General features: G+C 36.2%; 1 protein-coding gene across 18 annotated transcripts in view; it reads left to right on the forward strand.

Annotated features, from left to right (window-relative positions):
* Positions 1–23,794, forward strand: part of PIKFYVE (phosphoinositide kinase, FYVE-type zinc finger containing) — a 92,617-nt gene that overhangs the window by 24,814 nt on the left and 44,009 nt on the right. For 11 of the 18 annotated variants that reach the window (XM_003820821.6, XM_055109042.2, XM_055109038.2 and 8 more), the window contains 7 exons: positions 7,756–7,894; positions 10,049–10,206; positions 11,356–11,467; positions 13,292–13,439; positions 13,967–14,134; positions 21,351–21,410; positions 23,411–23,540. In XM_003820821.6, the coding sequence (XP_003820869.2) occupies positions 7,756–7,894; positions 10,049–10,206; positions 11,356–11,467; positions 13,292–13,439; positions 13,967–14,134; positions 21,351–21,410; positions 23,411–23,540 (915 nt within the window). Of the gene's footprint in view, positions 1–7,755; positions 7,895–10,048; positions 10,207–11,355; positions 11,468–13,291; positions 13,440–13,966; positions 14,146–21,350; positions 21,411–23,410; positions 23,541–23,794 lie in introns of those variants that run through there. The other 7 variants (XM_055109041.2, XM_034954980.3, XM_063595263.1 and 4 more) reach the window with 3 other exon arrangements.

Consider the following 23,794-nt stretch of genomic DNA (forward strand, 5'->3'; position numbering starts at 1 on the left):
AATCACTTACTAATTTCAGGAGTTCGTTAGTTCTTTTGGATTTTCTATATAAACAGTCTTGTCATCAAACAAAGTTTTGTTTCTTCCTTCCCAATCAGCGTACTTTTTATTTCCTTTTCCTGTCTTATTTCATTAGCTAAAACTTCTAGTCCAATGTTGAAAAGGAGTAGTGAGAGGGGACATCCTTTCCTTGTTTCTGATCTTAGTGGGAAAGCTTTGAGTCTCTCACCATTAAGTATGATGTTAGCTGTATGTTGTTTTTCGTAGATACTCTTTATCATGTTGGGGAAGTTTCCTCTATTCCTAGTTTACTGAGAGTTTTTATAATGAAGGAGTGTTGGATTTTGTCAAATGCTTTTTCTATATCAATGACATGTTTACATAATTATTCTTCTGTAACTTGATGTGATGGGTTATATTAATTGATTTTTGAATGTTGAACCAGCCTTGCATGCCTGGGATAAATTCCATTTGGTCGTGGTTTATATAGTTTTTTATACATTGTTGGATTGGATTTGTTACTGTTGTGTTGAGGATAATAGTGTATGGTTTCCTTTTCTTGTCATGTCTTTGTCTGGTTTTGGTATTAGGGAAATCCTGGCCTCACAGACTGAGTTAGAAAGTATTTCCTCTGATTCTATCTTCAGGAAAATTTTGTGGAGAATTGACATAATTTATTTCTTAAATGTTTGGTAGAATTCACCAGTGAATGCATCTGGGCCTGGTGCTTTCTGTTTTGGAAAGTTACCAGTTATTGATTCAATTTCTTTAAGAGAAATAGGTCTATTTCGATTTTCATTTCTGATATTAGTACTTTGTGTTTTCTCCCTTTTTTTTCTTAGCCTGGCTGGATACTTACTGATTTTATTGATCTTTTCAAAGAACCGGCTTTGGCTTTGTTGATTTTCTCTATTGACTTCTTCTCTAATCTTTATTATTATTTTTCCTGTGCTCACTTTGGATTTAATATGCTTTTTGACAAACACTTTGTTCCCTAAGGTGGAAGCTTAGATGATTGATTTTAGGTCTTCTTTTTAAATGTATGCACTTCGTGCTATGAATTTCCCGCTAAGCACTGCTTTCTGTTGCATTCCACGAATTTAGATAGGTTGTGTTTTCATTTTCATTTAGTTACAAATATTTAAAAATGTTTCTTTATATTCTTCTTTGACTCATGTATTTTTTTTTACAAGTGTGTTGTTTCATCTCCAAGGATTTTGGGATTTTGTAGCTGTCTTTCTGTTAATTATTTCTAGTTTGATTCCATGTTGGTTGTTGAAGGCAGACATTGTATGATTTCTACTCTTTTAAATTTGTTATGGTGTGTTTTATGGCCCAGAATGTGGTGTGTTTTGGTGAATGTTCCATGTTACTTGAGAGGAATGTGCATTCTGTTGTTGAATTAAACAGTCTATAAGATATCCTTTATATCCACCTGATTAATGGTGTTGTTGAGTTCAGCTATGTTGTTATTGATTTTCTCTCTGCTGGATGTGTCCATCTCTGATGAGGGGTTAAAGTCTCCAGCTATAATAATGAATTCGTCCATTTCTCCTGTAGTTCTATCAGTTTTTGCCTCATATATTTTGGTACTCTGTTGTTAGGAGCGAGCATACATATTAAGGATTGTTCTGTCTTTTGGAATATTGATTTCTTTATCATTATGTAATTTCCCTTTTTATCTTTGATTGCTCTGAAGTCTGTTCTGCCTGAAAATTAATATAGTTACTCCTGCTCTTTTTTTTATTAGCGTTAACATGGTATATCTTTCTCCATCTATTTACTTTTGTTCATGTATCCTGTTTTGATTTCATTTAAAAATTTAAAAATTAATTTTTAAAATTGACACATAATAATTGTGCATATTTATGGGGTAAATAGTGACATTTTGACCCTTCACTTATTTTTTAATCTGTATGTGTCTTTGTATTTAAATTAGGTTTCTTGTAGACAATGTATTTTTGGGTCTTGGTTTTGATCCATTCTAACCATCTCTGTCTTTTAGTTGGTGTATTTAGACTATTGACATTTAAGGTGATTACTGATGTAGTTAGAGTAATCCCTGCCATATTTGTTACTGTTTTCTACTTGTTGCCCTTGTTCTTCCTGTTTTTGTCTTCTGTACCTTTTCCACCTTTATGTATTTAATTGAGCATTTTATGTTATTCCATTTTCTGTCCTTTTTAAAGGATACGAGTTACATTCTTTTTATTTTTTTTAATGATTGCCCTAGAGTTTGCAATGTAACTTACAACTAATCCACATTTACTTTCAAATAATACTATACTACTTCACAGGTAATGCAAATACCTTATAACAAAATACTCCCAATTTTTCCCTCCCATCTGTTGTATCACTGGCATTCATTTCACTTACATATAAGCATGCGTACATACATAATTGAATATATTGTTGCTATTATTTTGAAGAAATAGTTATCTGTTACATCAACTAAGAGTAAGAAAAAGAAAAGTTTTTACTTTAACTTATTCCTTCTTTGATGCTTTTCTTTGTGTATTAATAGATATAAGTTTCTGACCTATATCATATTCCGTCTCTCTGCCTTTTCAGCATTTTTTGCAAGGCAGGTCTACTGGCAAAAAATTCCCTCAGTTTTCATTTGTCTAAGAAAGGCTTTACTTCTCCTTCACTTTTGAAGGGTATCATCAGGGTACAGAATTGTAGGTTGATGGCTTTTTTCTGTCAATATCTTAAATATTTCATTTCATTCTTTTTGCTTGTGTGGCTTCTGAGGAGAAGTCAGATGTATTTATTATCTTTGATACTCTACAGGTAAGGTTTTTTTTTTTTTCTTTAAATAGAGATGGGGTCTTGCTGTGTTGCCCAGGCTGGTCTCAAACTCCTGGCCTCAAGCGATCCTCTTGCTTTGGCTTCCCAAAGTGCAGGGATTACAGGTGTGAGCCACCATGCTTGGTCTTTAAGGTGGTCTTTTTCAAGATCTTTTTCTTTATTTTTGACTTTCTGCCATTTGAATACACTTAGTTTTGCCTATGTGTAGTTTTTTTGACATTTATCCACGCTTGTGTTCTCTGAGCTTCCTGGACCTGTGGCTTGGCATCTGACGTTAATTTGTGGGAAATTCTCAGTGATTATGGCTTCAAATATTGCTTGTGTTCCTTTCTCTCTTTGTTCTTTTTTCGGTATTCCCATTACATTTATATTATACCTTTTGTAGTTGTCCCACATTTCTTGGATATTGTTTGTTCAGTCTTTTTTCTATTTGCTTTTCAGTTTTGGCAGTTTCCGTTGAGATAGCCTCAAGTTCAAAGATTCTTTCCTTACCTCTGTCTAGTCTACTAAGAGTCCATCAAAGGCACTCTTCTTTAATGTTATGGTGTTTTTGATCTCTTGCATTTCCTTTTTGCTTCTTTCTTAGAATATCCATCTCTCTGCTTATATTATCTGTTCTTGCCTGTTGTTTACTTTTCGCATTAACACCCTTAGCATATTAATTATAGTTTAAAAACAATTCCTAGACTGATAATTCCCACATTCATGTTGAGCCTGTTTCGGATGCTTGTTCAGTGTCTTTGAACTGTGTTTTTTGGCTTTCATTATGCCTTGTGATTTTTTGTTGAAAGGTGGACATGCTGTACTGGGTAAAAGGAACTATGGTAAATAGGCCTTTAGTGATGTAGTGATAGGATGTAGGGGGAGGTTAAGTGGTCTCTAGTCCTGTGAATCACTGTCACAGGTGAGCCTGTGCCCCTGAACTGTAAACTTTATCAGGGCTTTTCGTTTTTTTCCCCTTAGGTGAGACAGAATGGCTGGAGGGGGCTGGAGTTGGGGATTTTTCTTCCCCCATGTGGAAGGCTAGAAGGGGCTGTGGTTGGGGATTTCCTTCTCCCTGGGTAGGTTAAGCTCTGATATAACTCCAGCAGGTTAGGCTCTGGTAAAATAGTTTCTCCTCAGGGCAGGACTTGTTGTGAAGAACAGAATGCTCTGACGTATTTTTAAGTTCTTTATTCTCTCCCTCTGCTGGAAGCCAGAAGCCGGAGGGAATTTTTCTGACATTCACTGTGAGGACGTGGTAGATCTGGAAGTGAAACTCCCAAAAGCATCCCCACTACCCCCATGACTGGGTTCACCTAGAATTTGTATCTCTGGTTTGTCTACACTGAGCTTCAAGGAACTTGTCAATTTGATTTTAGGTTTTCCTACCCTATTACTGGTTCCCATGGAGGTTTCTGCTCCAGTGAGTTGTGATCCTCTGTATCTGCTTGTCTGTCTGCAGTATTTGGAGCAGGATTTGGCTTGTGACCTGACTTCTCTGATGGACCTAAGAACAGTTGATGATTTTTCTCTTTGTTCAGGTTTTAGTTGTTGAGATGGAGTGAAGATGCTCACGTGCTAGACCAGAAGTAGAAAGTTCTATTTTTTACTTTTGAATACTTAAGTGTTTTTCCTCAGAACAATCATGTTCTCTTACATAACAAATTTAGGAAATTGTAACAGTGGTACATTTCTATTATGTAATATACTGTAGGTATTCTGATTTTGCCAATTGTCCTAATGTTTTTTTGTACTGATTTTCCCCCCAATCTGTGATGCAGTTCAGAATCATATTGAACTTATTTGTCATATGTCTTGGTTTTCTTTACTGTGTAACAGTATCTTAGTCTTTCTTTGTGAAGAGGATAGACCAGTTGTTTAGTAAAATGCCCATCAATTTAAGTTTATCAAAAGCTTCCTATGATTAGATTTGGGCTGTGGAGTTTTGGGGCAGAAATACTCCATGAGTGCTACATCCTTCTCAATCTGTTATGTTATAAAGGACACAATACAAGTTTATCCCATTGGTGTTGTTGAGTTGATCTCTCACATGTTAGGTTTCTCCACTGTAAAGTTACTATTTTATCCTTTGTAATTGGTAAGTAATATGTGGGGGAGATACTTTGAAACTGCATGAATACCCTATATCTTACTAATCTTTCAGTCAATAGTTTCAGCATTCATTTATGATACTTGTTGAAATGCAATGTTATTATGTTTGCAAAATGGTGATTTTTCTAAGTCTATCATTGCTTTTACATTTATTAGTTGACATTCTACTCTGAAAAGCTTTCCGTTGTTGGAGAGTTTTGGGTGGAGTGTGGAAGGATGACATGACATTTTTTTTTTTTAGACAGTCTCGCTTTGTTGCCCAGGCTGGAGTGCAGTGGCGCAATTTCACCTCATTGCAACCTCTGCCTCCCAGGTTCAAGCAATTCTTGTGCCTCAGTCTCCCGCTAGCCTGGGATTACAGGCACCTGCTAGCATGCCTGGCTAATTTTTGTATTTTTAATAGAGACAGAGTCTCACCATGTTGGCCAGGCTGGTCTCAAACTCCTGACCTCAGGTGATCCACCTGCCTCGGCCTCCCAAAGTGCTGGGATTATAGGTGTGAGCCACCACGCCTGGACGAAACAGACAAATTCTAAATATATTTTGATTGTAGAGCTAATAGGATTTGCTAATCAACTGGATGTAGGCTTCAACAGAAAGACATCAAAGGTGACTCAGGTCTTTGACCTGAGCAGTTGGAGGGGTGGAATTACCAACTGGGAGGAACAGTTTGGTTTTAGATGTGTTGAATTTGAGATATCTTCTAGACATCCAAGTGAGATGTCAAATAGTTGGATATATGAGTCCAGAATTTAGGGGAGGGCTACAGGCTAGAGATGTAAACTTGGATGTTGTCATCATGTGTATGGTATTTATGAACTTGGATGGAGATCATCAAGAGAATGAGTGTGAAAAGGGAGGAAATAAGGACTAAGGACTGAGATTGGAGAAATCAAGAGAAACCAGAAAAGGAGACGGGGAGAGGCCAGCGAGGGGACAGGGAAACCAGGAGGGTATTTATCTTATTAGTCAAGTGGAGAAAGTTTTTCAAGGAAAGGGAGTTATGCTGCTGATATGTTAAGTAAGATGAGGAGTGAAAACTGACTGTTGGATTTAACGACAACATTGGTAATCTTGATAGGCAGTCTCAGTGGGTTGTTTGGGGTTTAAGAGATAATGGAAGAATTACTGGAGATGGGAGTTTTGCTGTAAAGTAGAGGGAAATGCAGCCGAGGGATGTGGAGTCAGGAGATGGCTTTTTAAAAAGATGGGGAAAATTACAGTATTCCTGTTGGCATGTGTAGAAGTGTAGGGATACCTGTGCTAATTTACAGTGTATCTCCATGTGTTTTGAATTAGTGCTAAGATTGATGTAAGTCTTTAGGAAAGACGTAATTTAGTCAATGAATGCTGTCTCTAAATATAATTTTAATCAGTATTCTTGCTACTAGGCTATTTATTACAGCTTTTGACATTAAAATTGACTAATTTTCTTTTATTCTTGTTGCCACTATATTAGAATATGTGCAAGGATGGTTAAAATGATAGAGAAGTAGAATGTATGGATAATACACCCATTGGAAAAGAGATTAAATTAAGAAATAATAGCAAGCTTTCACTGAAAGACTATGCCAAGAAATAAATAACCAATTATTTTTAAAAATTGCTTATCGGCTATTTGATATCAGTGATTTCCTGTTAACTGACACTTTGCTAAACCTGTGAATACTTTCTTAAATTATTTAAAAAATATTTTTATCTTTATACTGGGGAAATATTGGTTTTTCAATTGACACCTAATTCTAGGTGGCAGCCCTGATACATATTAGTCGAGCTACTTTAGGCAGATTACTTAATCCCTTATTCTTGATTTCTTTATCTGTAAAATAGAGCTAGTAATACATATTCCATAGGATGCTGTGAAGATTAAATGTGGGAAGATACAGATACTGCCCTAATGAATGAGTTACATATATGTAGTCTAACATATCATAGGTGCTTTTGCCTTTTATCCTTTATGTGGAGGCTAAAATTGGGTTTAATTTTTTTCTAGATAGAAGCCAACTAAATTTCTAGTTACCTTTTCTTTTAAATAAATTAAAGTTTCCTTGATGCTATTGGTATTCCACTTCTAAGTCATTTGTTTGGTAACTTTACCAAGAGTCAAAATTAAGGATATGTATGAATACTGGTATTATGAGAAGAAACAAATTTCTTGTAATTTTTCTACTGACAAAATAGCATAATGTAATAATATTTGAGGACAATATTTTAAATATAGGTCTACTAGTGAGAAGAAAGGAATTCTTTTTTTGGTCATAACATTTTGCTTATTTGGGCGTCAAAATTGGTGTTCCCTTCATCAGATTGATTGCATTGCAGATATTTAACTATAAAACCTTCTTAGTTCATGGGCTATACAGAAAGAGGAAGAAGGCTAGATTTGGCCTGTGGGCCATAGTTTCCTGACTCTGATCTGCAAGATTATTTCTGCATTTAATTTCATTCTTTATATTTGTTATTAAAAAAAAATCCACTAACTTACAGCATTTTAACAAGACTTTGTATCTATTCCCTTTGAAATATTACTGATATATGAACTATGTAATTGTTTTCCTGTAATCTTTCCATAACTACTTTCTTTTAAACTTATTTCCAAGTAATTTTAGACACACATAGAATTGCAAAATATAGACTTACATAGGGTTGCAAATATCGTACAGAGAGTTTCTGGGTATCCTTTACCAAATTTCTCCCAGTGATAATATCATGCATAACCATCATAACTACTTTTAAAAGTACCCTTAACATTGGTAAATAAGCATTTATTTAAAAATGAATTTTCTCTGTAATTCTGTTTATTGAAGAAGAATTTACACCTGTGATTTCACTTCTTGTTTTTATTTCCAGATCAGCCAGCATTACTAACCTGTCACTGGATAGATCTGGTTCTCCTATGGTACCTTCATATGAGACATCTGTCAGTCCCCAGGCTAACCGAACATATGTTAGGACAGAGACCACTGAGGATGAACGCAAAATTCTTCTGGTACTGGTCCAGTATCTTTGACCCATTGCTAGTTTTGAGCATAGAGAATGTTTATGTGACTGAGTCTTTTTTTTTCTTTTTGAGACATGGTCTTGGTGTGCTGCCCAGGCTGGGTTGCAGTGGTGTGATCTTGGCTCCCTGCAACCTCTGCCTCCCGGATTCAAGCGATTCTGGTGCCTTAGCCTCCTGAGTAGCTGGGATTACAGGCGCATGCCACTACACCTAATTTTTTGTATTTTTAGTAGAGACATGGTTTCACCCTGTTGGCCAGGCTGGTCTCAAACTCCTGACCTCAAGTGATCTGCCCGCCTTGGCTCCCAGAGTGCTGGGATTACAGGTGTGAGCCACTGCACCCAGCCTGTCACTGAGTCTTTTTAATAAGAAATATATAAGTGAAATAGCATATCAGTTAAACAGAAGTGCTTAGCTTCAGTTTTACTAGGATCACCTGAGAGATGGGTCAAGTATTCTATACTCATTGCATTAATATTTTCTTTTCTTTCTTTCTTTATTATTATTATTTTTTTTGGAGATGGAGTCTCGCTCTGTCACCAGGCTGGAGTGCAGTGGCGCGATCTCAGCTCACTGCAACCTCCGCCTCCCAGGTTCCAGCGATTCTCCTGCCTCAGCCTCCTGAGTAGCTGGGACTACAGGCATGTGCCACCACACCGAGCTAATTTTTGTATTTTTAGTAGAGACGGGGTTTCACAGTGTTGGTCAGGATGGTCTCAATCTCCTGACCTCGTGATCTCCCTGCCTTGGCCTCACAAAGTGCTGGGATTACAGGCGTGAGCCACCGCGCCTGGCCAGTATTTTCTTTACCCTTTTATCTGGTAAAATCAGAATTCAGTTACCTATGTAATAAGAGCTTAACTCTTAGATCCCATATTGCTATTTAAGCTTTGAAGCATGTTTGTTATACACATGTAACACTTTTCAGACATTTAATACTATATGTTTATATGAAATAATCAGTTGCTTATTGAATTTATCTGTGCATAAAATACTGTGTTCAATTCTAAGAGTGACTCAGAGAAATGGAAGGTATGGCTGTGTCCTCAAGCTTATAATTCAAAAGTAGAAATAAGAGCCAGGTGTGGTGGCATGCACTTGTAGTCCCAGCTACTTGGGAGGCTAGGGTGAGAGGACTCTTGAGGCCAGGGGTTTGAGGCTGTAGGGTGCTGTGATCATGGCTGTGAATAGCCACTGCACTCCAGCCTGGGCAACATAGCAAGACCTTGTCTCTAAGACAACAAACAAACCAGCAAACCCACAAAAGGTAGAAATAAGATCAGTGGGAAGATCCTTAATAGTGGAAGTAGTAATACTTTAATAATAAAAAAGTGTCAAGTAAATAAATGACTATATGTCATGTAAGAATTCAAAAAAACAGAAAGCTCATTACTAATGAGGGAATCAGAAAAAGGCTTAAACTGAAGGACTTGAACTGGACCTTGAGAGATGGAATCATTTTGGATAAGCAGTGAGGAAGGTGAATCTTATTTAAAGGTGTGAAGAAAGATATAGAGGTAAGAATAAGCATGGCATTTTCCATGGCCAGAAGTAGGATTTTTTAATTGGGAGAGAGTTTAAGTAGGAGTCTGGGGGCAATGAGAAAGGAAAGTTATTTGGGACTACCTGGTGGAAGGCAATCAATTCTGTACTTACAGGTGTAGATTTGAAACTTTAGTTGCTGAGGAACATTCAGAATTTTTTTGAGCAGGGAGTAATTTACTGAAGCTCTTCCTTTTAAAAAATTCATCTGTCAGTTGGGTACACGGTGAGAATCTGGTGGAGTGAAAGCCTCTAGGAACAGTTACCTTAGGTTAGTGTGATTAACTGTTGTCTCCCTCTGCCTTGCCCCATCTCCAAAGAAGAATACATAAATAGGAGATTGATAATATGTGCCATTGACTGAAAAAAGAGTATTTGGAATAGTTGGTTTTCAAGAGAAAAAGTTATGTTTGGAATTAGATGAGCTGAGTTCAAGCTGTTCCCACGTATATGACATTTGTATTAAATTGTGTGAGTTAGCTACCATAAAGAAATCCAAGTTAGGTTTCCTTTTATGAGTCTAAAAATCACAGGAAAACATCTGAAAAGGTATATAGCATTTTTCTCAAGGGTAACTACTTGCTGTTAATGTGATTGCAGGACAGTGTGCAGTTAAAAGACCTGTGGAAAAAAATCTGCCATCACAGCAGTGGAATGGAGTTTCAGGATCACCGCTACTGGTTGAGAACGCATCCCAACTGCATTGTAGGAAAGGAATTAGTCAACTGGCTAATCCGAAATGGGCATATTGCCACAAGGTATTCTGATCTTAGAAGGTTTCAATATTATTTGTTTATTTTGAATGAGAAAACATATTTGAAGATAGTAAGAGTTACAGATTTCTTTGTAGAGTTAGGGTGCTCTTTGTTTTATGTAATTGATGGTTTAGGGTGCTAATTACTTAACCCTCCTCCAATCTGAGTTTTAACCAGCAGAGAACAGATGCAAGGAGTACAAGGAGCCAAATAGGATCTTAATTTACCTTATTAAAAGCAGAAGAACTCTCTAGCAAAGGAGGATTAGAGAAGGTAGCTGGAACCTAAGGCCAAAGAATTCCCCAGCTACTGTTCACTAATCTAGACAGGTTGTAACCTGTGTTGAGTATTTGATCCATAAGCTATGCCTGTCGGGTCCTAGCTTGCCTCACAAATCATTTATAAAAAAGAGTAACAGACAGGTCCTGCTTTTCAAATACATGTATCCCCTAGCTTTTACTATTTTCTCAGATTAGCTGCTCCTCCTCTCATGGGAAGAAAAAGGTACGTAAAGAAGTAAAGAGAGAAATAGCTTTAAGCAGTAAAGCCCTGGTTGCAATTTTGGCTGTATATATTTTTTAGCTTTGTGCTTTTAGTCACATTATTCAATCTCTGAGACTTCTTCACCATGAGGAAAATTATGTGGTCCTGTGAATAAACTGTGGGGGATGAAATAATAGTGGCTGAAGTGCTTTATAAATTGTGAAATGCCATATAATGTATTGTGTCATTAAGTGTCTATTTCATATATATATACACACACACACACATTTTATGGCTGTATCTGTAATATTTGGTATTGTCTTATTAAAACTAAGCTCCTTGAAGGTAGGAGCTTTTCTCAACATTTTAAAATCTGTTAAGTATAGGGTTGTGCATGCATTGAATACTCAGTCAATGCTTGCTGTTATTAAAATTAGGTTTTGTTGGGACTGCCTTACCAGTAGTTTCTTCTCCTTTACTATAGTACCTGGAAGAATCTTTTAGTTTGCTTTAACTCTCTCTTGTTTCGTCCTTTACTTATCCAAGGGCCATTTGAAATTCTAACTCTGATTAGAACTGAAAAAAAATATTTTAAGGTTGTGTCTTATCTGGTACTTAACTATTCTGACTGACTTTTAAAACTTTTCATTTTTGTGGGTCTTGATTCAGGGCACAAGCTATAGCAATTGGACAAGCAATGGTTGATGGACGTTGGCTGGATTGTGTTAGTCATCACGACCAGCTTTTCAGAGATGAGTATGCGCTGTATAGACCACTGCAGGTACTTTTCAGTGTTTACTGCCAATTAGAATGTAGCAAGCTTATTTTATAGTCTTTCTTCATCAGTGGGAATAAAAAGTAGTTTATTAGAAGATGATTTTTCTAACATTTTTTCCTGCTGTTTGAGGAAAGTTAAAACTTTTTTTACTTGGTAGGCAGCAGTGATGAAAAAGCTGCCATTAGAATCAAACATTTTATTGTTTACTTTAAATTTGATCAGACAATAAAAAAGGAAAAAGATAATCGAACACTTTTTTCAGTTGGTGTGGTAGTTCTTAAATTTGGGTTTATGGTCTTTATAGTTGCTTATCATTTAACTTTAATGGTTTTTGGTTTTATTAGGCCTATGCTTTTAGAACTGAGAGTATAAATAATAAAATGAAAAATTTTATGGTATCTATTGAAATCATTTTGACTCTAGAACTGTTGTATAACTAGTGATGCTGGCTGGGTACGGTGGCTCACGCTTGTAATCCCAGCACTTTGGGAGGCTGAGGTGGGTGCATCACCTGAGGTCAGGAGATCGAGACCATCCTGGCTAACATGGTGAAATCCTGTCTCTACTAAAAATACAAAAAAATTAGCCAGGCATGGTGGTGGACACCTGTGGTTCCAGCTACTTGGGAGGCTGAGACAGGAGAATGATGTGAACCTGGGAGGTGGAGCTTGCAGTGAGCCGAGATTGCGCCACTGCACTCCAGCCTGGGCGACAAAGCAAGGCTCCGTCTCAAAACAAACACAAACAAACAAAAAACAATGGTATACTGATGAATATATGTTTTTTTACTTTAGGGAAGTGGAAATTATTTGAAGATTTAACTTCAAAAAAAGATATACTTTCACTCTTGGTTTATGTAATTTGATACAATATATAGGTTATATATATACACACACACACATATAAACATATATATACATATACACACACAGGCACACACACACACATATATATATATATATATAGCTGACCGTTAAGAATTAGGGTACTGACCCCCTGTATGGTTGAAAATTCACGGATGTTTGACTTCCCCAAAACTTAACTACTAATAGCTTACTGTTGACTGGAATCTTTATTGATAACAGACAATTAATACATATTTTGTATGTTGTGTGTATTATATACCATATTCTTACAATAAAGTAAGCTAGAGAAACATGAAGAAAATCATAAGGAAGAGAAACTATACTTACTATTCATTAAGTGGAAATGGATCATCACAAACGTCTTCATCCTTGTTTCGTGTTGAGTGGGCTGAGGAAGAGTGAGGAAAAGAAGAAATTGCTTTTGCTGTCTCAGGGGTAGCAGAGGCAGAAGAAAATCCACATATAAGTAGACCAATGCAGTTTAAACCCTTGTTCAGAGGTCAGCTGTGTAATGTTTAGTAACACCTTTGTGAACTAAAATTGGAAAGTCAATGGTTAGAAGAGACAAATGACTCCAAATATTGGTGTGGCATGATTGATTAAAAGTTATTTTGCAAGATGTGTTCTGGAGAGAGTTGCCCCAGAGCTAAAATAAATTCTATGCTATCTTCACTCTCAGGACTAAGGCATGAAATGAAACACTATAAAATCTGTATCAAAAAAATATTTTGTTCTTAATATACTACTTAAGTCTTCTAGTTAACGAAAATCACAATTTTAAAGAGTGGAATTGTCAGTATGATTCTGGTTTATAACTTGGTTTTTGTTAATTTGTTTATTTTTATAAAATTCAATTGTTAGGTTCATAGAAATATTGGACTACAATTTATTTATAGTGTGACAGCCTCAACATTGTTGCCATTGAAGGCCAATTGCTTGGATCCTGTCTTCATCCTTTCAGAGTACAGAATTTTCTGAGACGCCTTCTCCCGACAGTGACTCAGTGAACTCCGTGGAAGGACACTCTGAGCCATCCTGGTTTAAAGACATAAAGTTTGATGACAGTGACACAGAACAGATAGCTGAAGAAGGTGACGATAATTTGGCTAGTGAGTTTAACTTTCTAACATTTTAGTTTTGATGGGTCATTGCTGTGTATGTATGATAAAATGATTATCTTGTTTGTTGAAATAATTCAGCTTTATAATTTATGGCTCCAACTAAATGGAAACATCTGATAGCAGTCTTTGTCTTAGATACAGTATTTTCTTAAACCAACTTGTTAGGTTGACATTTCTAGATTTTACCATAGTCTATAGTTTGTAGCAGCTTAAAAATAACTGAACTAATAATATGGCAGCAGACAACTTTCTCATCTCTTCACTATGATATCAGACTTTCTCTCTGCAGAACCTCCAATATATTTCTTCATTTTAAAAATTGATTTTATATTTAACTTGTTCAAATTTTATTAAGTCTACACAGAAGTACATGAAAATACTGTATCCATTTTGGTATTGCACATTGGGCTTGTATATTAAAAAAACATTTTTCTCCTTTCCTCCAATACCCTGATAAAACCCATTTTTACTCCCCTCCTCTCCCTATATTTCTTTCCCCTTCCCAACACTAAAAGATTCTGCCAGTCCTAGCAAGCGCACATCAGTCAGCAGTTTCCAGTCCACAGTGGACAGTGACTCAGCCGCTTCTATCAGCCTGAACGTGGAGCTGGACAACGTGAACTTCCATATCAAGAAGCCCTCCAAGTACCCACATGTGCCCCCTCACCCTGCTGACCAAAAAGGTAGGAGGTAGTCACCATCTGGAATCCAAACACAGGCTGGACAGCTGGGCCATAGGATCTCATGCCAGCCTGTCCTTCTGGCTTCCTCTGTCCCACGTGGCTGAGGGGATTTGGTGTGGGTTTTGTTCTACCCTTTCTCATTTCTCCCACACCTCCTCCCCATACCTTTTTTGGTTGATTCCTTTTATTTCTTGTTTTCTCCCTCAGCACCACCATGCCCAGTGTAAAGCTTGTAGTCTTTAAAAGGAACTACATCTGACTGCTCTTCCCATAATGTGCAACTTCCAAGGTGGCATTTCTTTGCATTTATAACATGGATGTTCTGCTCTATTCTTTTCTCTTTCTTCATTTAACATTTTAAAGCCTATTTGCCTTTGCCGTTACCCAGTAACATAATATTTCACTAAACCCATTAAGATGCTTGAACTAGATTGGGGGAAAATCATTCACACATTCCAAAATATCTCCATAATAATTCATAATGCTTATTATGTATATTCTATATTTATTAAAACAATTTCTTCTCTAATGTAAAATGAATTCATTATTTTTAGCTATCTTATTTGATGCTTTAGTCTACTGGCTCAAAAATAATAGTGACCATATTCAAAAGATATTTGGTGTAAAAGGAGAAAGAGGTAAACATTACTAAAATCTAACATAGCAGCACATAAGAAATGCCTGTTTTTAAAATGGATGATGAGGTTTACTTTATTGGGTATAATTAAAAGCCAATTTAAATTATAGTCCTATCATGGGATTGTGTAAAAGTGAATAAATAAAAAATACATGAGTAAATAAATAAATGTGGGATTTTGTTATGTTGTAATAACTGAAAAATCATTATTATAAAGATGAAGCACTTTATTCCATGATTTTACCTGGAGTTTGTATTTTAAACATATAACTGTCTAAAGTGGAATTGTCTCCTTACTTAGATCTGAAATGCTTGCCTAAGTTTTGTGCACTCTATTTCGAGCCTAAGAATATGGTCAGAAAACAGAAGCTTTTGAACCAAACATTTATACTAAAATGATTTGATACAAGTTTATATTTCTCCAACAAATTTCTCATAGTTGTCAGTATTAGCTATTATCAAGATGTGGTAAAATGGTACTTAAGAGTTATAGTAATAAAAAGGAATATGTTATTTAAAAATAAGTAGAGAAGGTGTGTTAATGAGACTTGACTAACATTGAACATGAGTAAGATAGACATCTTTATGGAAATCCTCAAAACAGAAATTGGAAAAATGATGGAGAATATTTGGGTGAGTATGAAAGGAGGGAAAAGCAGATATGACACTTGTGTGAGAATTAACTACAGATGGTGGTCACTTGGAGGATATTATGAAGGTTTTGAGTATAAACTTACAGATGTGGGTTGGGCACACAGATGATGAACATCTGTTCTCTGGACACATCTGTTGGCAATCACATTTTGCTGTAAGCAGAATGTGAAGTATACTTTTGACTTGGTGATGATTTCATCTCTTGGAATGTTAAAGAAGTTTTGAAAATCTTGAAGAAAGTGACCTGTCATCATAGAATTTGTAATAGGGAAGGATAGACTGCTGAGCGCAGTCAGATACTTACTTTTGAAAACCTAACTTGAGAACATTCGGAGTGGAATGGAACAGGAGGCTCCAAAAATGACATTGTTATGGTGCAACCCCAGATTGTATCTCCAAGGAAATTGACAGGAGAAGCACCTGCAGTTGACAAAAATATGACCCCTTTTGAACCTCCCTGATTTCAATCCTTTTTTTTTTTCTAAGAGACAGGGTCTGGCTGTGTTGCCCAGGCTGGAGTGCAGTGGCGCGATCTTGGCTCACTGCAACCTCCGCCTCCTGGATTCAAGTGATTCTCCCACTTCAGCCTCCCGAGTAGCTGGGATTACCAGTGTGCACCACCATGCCTGGCTAATTTTTTGTATTTTTAGTAAAGGTGGGGTTTTGCCATTTTGGCCAGGCTGGTCTTGAACTCCTGGCCCCAAGTGATTCACCTGCCTTAGCTTCCCTGAGTGCTGGGATTACAGGCATAAGCCACTGTGCCTGGCCCTCAATCCTTTAAAAAGATTATCTATCAAAGTTGTAAGTGGCAACTTTCGTAGGAGAATGAATCTGAAAGAGGGGGCAGCACTTTTAAGAAAAATGACAGTCTAATGGAAGTCCAGCTTGCCCTGAAGGTTGGAGAAAATGCCAAGGATATCTGAGAAAGATTTAAAGTTTGGTAGAAAGAAAAACTAGGCCAGTTATTTGGGAAAGTTTATATAATATTGATTGATGACTAAAAGAAGGCTTCTTTTTCCTCCCCGCTCTTTAGACTAACTTTATCAGGAAAGAATACACATGGTTAAGAGGAAAGTGAAGTTCAGGATATTGAAGAGATAGAGAATTAATGGTTTTTTAAATAAGTCTGTTGCCAGGTTTAGGCAAACTGTATGCCAGGTTGTTGAAAGACTTTGGATCTGGGATCATGGAGCCAGAGTTTGTTATCTTTGAAGAGTTTCGAAGAGTAGGAGAGAGTCTAGATGACTATAGTGATAGATACATTTTTTTTTTTTTTCTTAAAGTTGGGTTCTTGATTTGACTTTGGAAGCTGGCAAAATGTAGAGAAGTGTAGTAAGCAGAATGTATTGTGGTATTTAGAAAAGGGATTGGTGGTGACTGGGCCACCAGCATTGGTTAAGCAAACTAAGTCATTCCAAAACAACCCCATTTCCATTTTTTATGGTGATACAAGATTGATAAATCAGAAGACTATAATCGATACTATCTTTGTTGATGTTAATAAGACATTTAATGATCTCTCAATAATTTTGTAGACAAAGAGGACAATTTCGTACTTGAAATATGTTAAAAGAGGCAAAGGCAATGGTCATACTTGTTTAAAGCACAGGCTTTGGAGTCTGTACGAGCTTTATTTTTAAAATTGTAAATTGACAAATTATAATTGTATGTATTTATGGGATATAAAAAGATGTTGCAAAGTATGTATAAAATATGGAATGATTAAGGAATAAGGATTTGAAATGATAGATATGTTTATTAAACCAAACTAATGAACATATTCATCATTTCAAATCCTTTTTGTTGGGGCAGGGTGCAGTGGCTCATGCCTGTAATCCCAGCAAGTTGGGTGGCTGAGGCAGGCGGATTGCTTGAGTCTAGGAGTTCAAGACCAGTTTGGGCAATGTGGCAAAACCCCGTCTCTACAAAAAATACAAAAAAATTAGCCGGGTGTGGTGGTGTGCGCCTGTGGTCCCAGCTATTTGGGAGGCTGAGGTGGGAGGATTGCTTGAGCTTGGCAGGTTGAGGCTGCAGTGAGCGATGATTTTGCCACTGCAGTCCAGCCTCGGTGACAGAGTGAGACTTTATCTAAAAAAAAAAGAAAAAAAATTCCATATTATTCTTAGTGGTGAGAACCTTTGAAATTTACTCTTAGCAATTTTGAAATATACAATACACTATTATTAACTGTAGTCATCATGCTGTACAGTATATCTCAAAAACTTATTCCTCCTGTCTGAATGAAACTTTTTACCCTTTGACTAGCATCTCCCCATTCCCTTCACTCCCTTAACCTCTGGTAACCACCATTCTACTTAGTATGAGCTTTTAATATGAAAAACACAAAGAGTGTAGTGTATCTGGTGAATGTAAGAGCTTATGATAACACTAGTAGTTGGTTTTTTTTTTTTTTGAGACGAGATTTTGCTCTTATTGTCCAGGCTGGAGTGCAATGGCCCGGTCTTGGCTCACTGCAACCTCCGCCTTCCGGGTTAAAGTGATTCTCCTGTCTTAGCCTCCCAAGTAGCTGGGATTACAGGCTCCTGCCACCATGCCTGGCTAATTTTTGTATTTTTAGTAGAGACAGGGTTTCACCCTGTTGGTCAGGCTGGTCTCCAACTCCTGATCTCAGGCAGTCCGCCAACCTAGGCCTCCCAAAGTGCTGGGATTACAGGCGTGAGCCACCGCACCCAGCCCACTACTAGTATTAACACATGGATTTGTAGCTTGTTGTACAAAATATTGAAAGGATAATTAATAATTTGATGTCAACAGGAAGTGGATGCTCCTAGGTTATGTTATAGGGACTTGACTCTATATTTAGAGTTGTTCACTTTTTTTTTTGGTCAGCACTTTTAATGTTTTTTTAGGTCCACAAATAATTAAAATCTGGAAAGAATGGCTAGCGTGTTGGATAGCAGAATTGACATTTAAAGATCTTTATTTTCTCAAGCAATAGATTGAGACTAACAAGATGAAAGTTAACACAGTTAAACATAAAAGAATAAGGCTTAACATGTTTAATATTAGTACTTTGGAGAAAGTCACTCTTAATAATTTGTGTGATAAAGATCTAAGTTTTAGTTATTTGCAAACTTAATAGTGTGATGTGCCAACCCCGCACTCCCCGGCACTCCCTAGGGCAATAATAGATTTCATTAGTGGCCATATAATGTCTAGAATGAGGATCCAATTTACTGTTTTGTGTTCAGTTCTCATTTGTGAATAGAACGAGGTTGCCAGGATCCTAAGACATCTGAAAACCATGCTAAGGAAAGCTGGACTATTTAAAATGGAAAAAAGACTTGGTGTTTCCTTTAGGTATCTGAAGAGTACCTGAAAGAAATTATATTTATTTTGCATATGGCTGAAGGAAGAACTAGATTCAGTAGTTGGGAGTAGTGAACTTTTGCCACTGTGCGTGGTAAGTGTCCAGGTTGTGTCTGAATGTCCACCTGTCATGGTTATTGAGGACAGATGCCTGCATTGGGTGATGCGTTATATAGACTTGGGGACTTCTAAGTTTTCTTTTAATGCTAAATCTGTGAACTGAAAAATCTAGATCTAGAATTAAAAAGAAATTATAATCCTTTAGCCTACTCAGTGAGAATATTACAGAGGAGGTTCCAGCATTAGGAAGAAGATAATTATTAAATTGACCTCTTAGGTCATTTGCAGTCTTATAATTTGAAGACTTTAAAAGTCTCTTAATAAATATTACTGGCTTTCACAGTTCTCTCTTAGTTTTTAACATACTAACGAGTTATTCTTTTTACATTTTTTCTTGTGAAGTTGAAGCGTAATAGTTTGCTGAGTGTTACAGTCAAGATGAACACTGATTTTCAGAAAATAAAGATTTCCAGGGAGACTGGTAGTTACGTGAAAAAATAATAGAATTCTTTTGCCTCTGGTTTTCATTCCCTTTGTATAAATACAAATGGGAATGGTTTTTATCTTTACATTGAAATTAAAGGTAGTACTTATTAAATATTTTCTTATGGATTGCTCTATATTGTTTCAGGCTGAGGAAAATTGGATTTATAAAATTGGTTGAAATATCTGTACTTTAAAAAATACTACTTATGCTTTCTGTCTGAAGTGAGAAGACCCTATTTTCAGAAGCTCGTAAAACTGGCTTAATTTTTCATTATTGGTCTTGGAGAATTGTACAGTTAAAATATATTTTATTATGTATTACAAGCAGGATTCTGAACTATTCTTGGAAAGTTAGCAAGTAAAACCTAGAGAAGAAGGTGAAAATCACGGCTTCCGTAAATCTCTAGATGTAGTTTTCCGTGTATAGGAAAACATGGGATAGAGGAGCAAGTTAAACACACCATGAGAAAACAATGGATTGTACTCTGAATGTGGGACATTGCACAGAACATTTGACCTGGGTTCTTTTAAATTCATGTTATGAAAAGAAAAAAAGACAGGAGATCTGTTCTAGATTAAAAGAGAATGAAGAGATACAGGAACCAAATGCCATGTGTGAACTTGATTGCATCGAGGCTTAAGAAGAAAAACTGTGGATTAAAAACATTTTGGAGACAGTTGGATAAACTTGAGTATGGGCTAATTCTGTGCTATTAAGACATTGTTAATTTTCTCAAATATGTAAATAATATTGTGGCTATAGAGAAGAATACCTTTATTTTTATGAGAGTTGTGCTGATGTCCTAGTGGTAAAGTGTCATGATGTGTGTAACTTTGAATGATCGGGGGGAAGAAACATACACATATATGGCAAATCCTTAACAATTGTTGAACTCAGGTGGATGGTATACAGCATTTTCTGTAGGTTTGAATTTTTTTCATAACTAAATGGGGAAAATCCACCATTTCTGGAGTCTCATATAGATACAATTAAGCTTTAGTGTGAGAAGGCTGGTAAAGAACAATACATTAATTGAACTAATAGGATTTGGTGTTACTCATTCCTGTGAGGGAAGAGTAGAAATAAAGTATAACATCTATCTTGCCCACATACTCGATTTTATTCTATTTGGCATAGTGCACTTGAACTTTCTAAATGAAATATTTTCTTTGTTTCCTGGTTGGAAGGATGAGCATATTGGCTTATAAACATAGTAACTTTTAAAGCCCAGTTGTTTATAAATGTACTTGGAGAAAATTTTGTGGAGATCCTTTACCGTAAAGGAGTTTACATGCATCGTGTTTTAATTTGCATAGTGGAAAGAACCTCATTTGAGCTATGCTTGGTCACAGACCTAGAGAAAGTTCACAGGGAAGTAAAGAGTAAGTTTCACTTGTAAGAAAAGTATTTAATATATTAAAAGCATTCAGAGTGTGTTCAGTTAGTGTCTAGCAAAAATTTGGCAGTGTTTGATATAACTTTTGAAAAACAAAAACACTTATTTGGAACTAATACAAATACTGATGAGTTTTATCTTTATTCCTGCCAATGTCACTTCTGTATTAATTTGTTTTATAGCTTATATTCTGAAATTTGAAAAAAGTTTATATTGTTTTATCAGGTGGGTTCTGTATGAACTGCTTTGTGCATAGGCAAAGTGATTATTTGTTAAATCATCAAGTTACATGTGAAAAGAACTGTAATCTTTTAGGATGGTCGTACAAGTATCTGAAGATCTTAATTTTCATAAACTGGTTGGTTTTGGTAAGAGAAAAACATTTCTCTATCTGACATTTGAATTAAGGAGAATTGTTTTCACGGCTCTATTGTGTTATTAATGCAAGTCTGCTTAAGTTTAGTATGAAGTGCATAGAACAAGTATAAAGAGGCATTTTGACCCAAAGCTTTCTTGAATTTGCCGGGCAGTGATGGGTTTAGTATGAGTAATATTTTGTGTGTGGGCGTATTCTCTATATAATTATGCTGACATGTTATAGTCATATGTCTCTCCTTTTGTTCCTCCTCTCTGTTGTCTCCCTGGTATGCAGAGTATTTGATTTCTGACACTGGAGGACAACAGCTCTCAATAAGTGACGCTTTCATCAAAGGTAATTTTATAAAAAGCTGTATGTGGAATGGTGTCTCTTTTTTTCATGAGGATATACTTAGGGCTTAGCACATTGATTAGCACAGAGAAGGTGCTGAAAATATATTTGATTATGGTGGTATCATGGGAACACAGTTTTTAATATATATAATGATTTAGAGAATGTTGAGAACCAAGAATGTAAACTTGGACTTGGTTTGCGAGAAGGAGGTCTCTGATGTGAAAAGTAATTGTTTAAAAACTTTTAAGTAGAATTTGAACTTAATTCTTTTAAAGACATAGTTTACACTTAACTATATTGTGAATATAATATTAAGTATTGATATAAATATCATCAAGGATTGTCAAATTTGTCAAAAAGCCCACAGGCAGATCTCCAGTTAAGGATGCTGCTTGCCCTGTGGAGTGAGGAAGAGAAGCAGGCAGTAGAGGTTAAAGAACTAACTCTGATGATAAATTTCTTTTGGACACAAAAGGAGAATAGAAAAGTATTAGCCTTCTCCTATTCCTTCCCTACTTAGCTTAGCTTAGCTTCCTAGAGTAAAGACATTCTTAGTCCATAGTACTCCACTGGTTAGGCCTCAGATAATGGGAGAAAATTTCTCTTCCTTCTTGGCTCCCATGGTTTCAGATCAAAGAGAGAAGGCAAGCGGGTACAAGGAGCCACTGCAGCTTATCTGATAGCTTGGCAGTGCTTCTAAATTCATCTCCAAGCATCTGGTTCGGCTAGAAGTTTACAGAGTGGACCTTTATGTAATTGAAATGTGCAATTCTTGTACTTCACATGTCATGGACATATACTTTACTGTGTAATCTGCTGGGCTGTTTGGTGGAAGTTTTTTTGTTTGTTTGTTTTGCTTTTAAGAGGGGACAGGTTAGAGAATTTTTGTAAGCATTTCCCACTTCTTTCCACTTATTTGGTCAGATTATTCAACAATTATTTAGTGAACATATTTTTTTGTTAAGCATTTATTATTTATTTTTTGTCTTATCTATTTTCATTCATCCTTTAAAAAATTTAAAGATTTTACACAAATTCTACATAAATGCTATTTATTATGTTTTAATATTTATGTTTTTGAGTCTGTCTTGCTAAAATTTTGTTAAAAAACCCCTGTGCCAATATTGAAAGAGAAACACTATTGAGGATTGTCTGAATAGACTTTCTACACTGTCATCTGTTGTTTTGTGATATCTGAGCTGAGCTTCTTTCTTGAAAATTCATCACTCTCGCTATCATGTGTTCTTTTGCCAGCATTCAGATTTCTGTTGAATGCAGTTTTCAGTTTGTGATTTTTTTTTTTTTTTGAGATGGAGTCTCGCTCTGTCACTCAGGTTGGAGTGCAGTGGTGCGATCTTGGCTCACTGCAATCTTTGCCTCCTAGGTTCAAGTGATTCTCCTGCCTCAGCCTCCCTTGTAGCTGGGATTACAGGCGTGTGCCAACACGCCCAGCTAATTTTTGTGTTTTTAGCAGAGATGGAGTTTCGCCATGTTGGCCAGGCTGGTCTCGAACTCCTGACCTCAGGTGATCTGCCCACCTCGGCCTCCCAAAGTGTTGGAATTACAGGCGTGAGCTACCATGCGCGGCCCAGTTTGTGATTTTAAAGGGGAAATTAACACCCTCGTTTTTAAAAATTAAAAGGAGAAGCAAAAGTTTCATTTTATTTGCTTTTCAGAAGCTGTGCTTATAATTATTGGCTTGAGAGTCTTAGTTACGTACATTTGATTTTCACAGTTCTGTTTCTGATTTTGGCTGTTGCCAATTACTGCTCTTCTTAATTCTTGCATTTCTGTATTTTTAGTGTATTTTATGTATTTGTAAGTATTTTCTTATGCATTTTATTTATATGTTTATTACATGTTCTTGCCTTTTTACACCAATAATTTATGTTGGCTAACTTAAAACATTTATAAAGACAAAGGGCAATTTCTAAATATATGAGTAGATGGTATAAAACAGGACAATGAAGTAATAACTTCTTATTTTATATTGTACTTAGAATCCTTATTTAATCGCCGAGTAGAGGAAAAATCCAAAGAGCTGCCTTTCACACCTTTGGGCTGGCATCATAACAACCTGGAGCTCCTGAGGGAGGAGAATGGGGAGAAACAAGCCATGGAGAGGTTGCTGTAAGGCAATGAAATTTTTAATTTTAATTTTTCACTTTTATTATCTTCAGTGACTTGATAAGCATATGCATCATTCCTCTTAAAAAGGGAGGTCTTTTTCTTTTTCCTTAGAAAGTAAAAAAATACTAAGGTTACTTAGGAAATAAAGTCTATTTTGACTTGTGATTAAATTTCTTATAAAACCAAGAGCCCCGGCTGGGTGCAGTGGCTCACGCCTGTAATCCCAGCACTTTGGGAGGCTGAGGCGGGAGGAT

The sequence above is a fragment of the Pan paniscus genome, chromosome 13, assembly GCF_029289425.2.
Source record: "Pan paniscus chromosome 13, NHGRI_mPanPan1-v2.0_pri, whole genome shotgun sequence".
Lineage (NCBI taxonomy): Eukaryota > Metazoa > Chordata > Mammalia > Primates > Hominidae > Pan > Pan paniscus.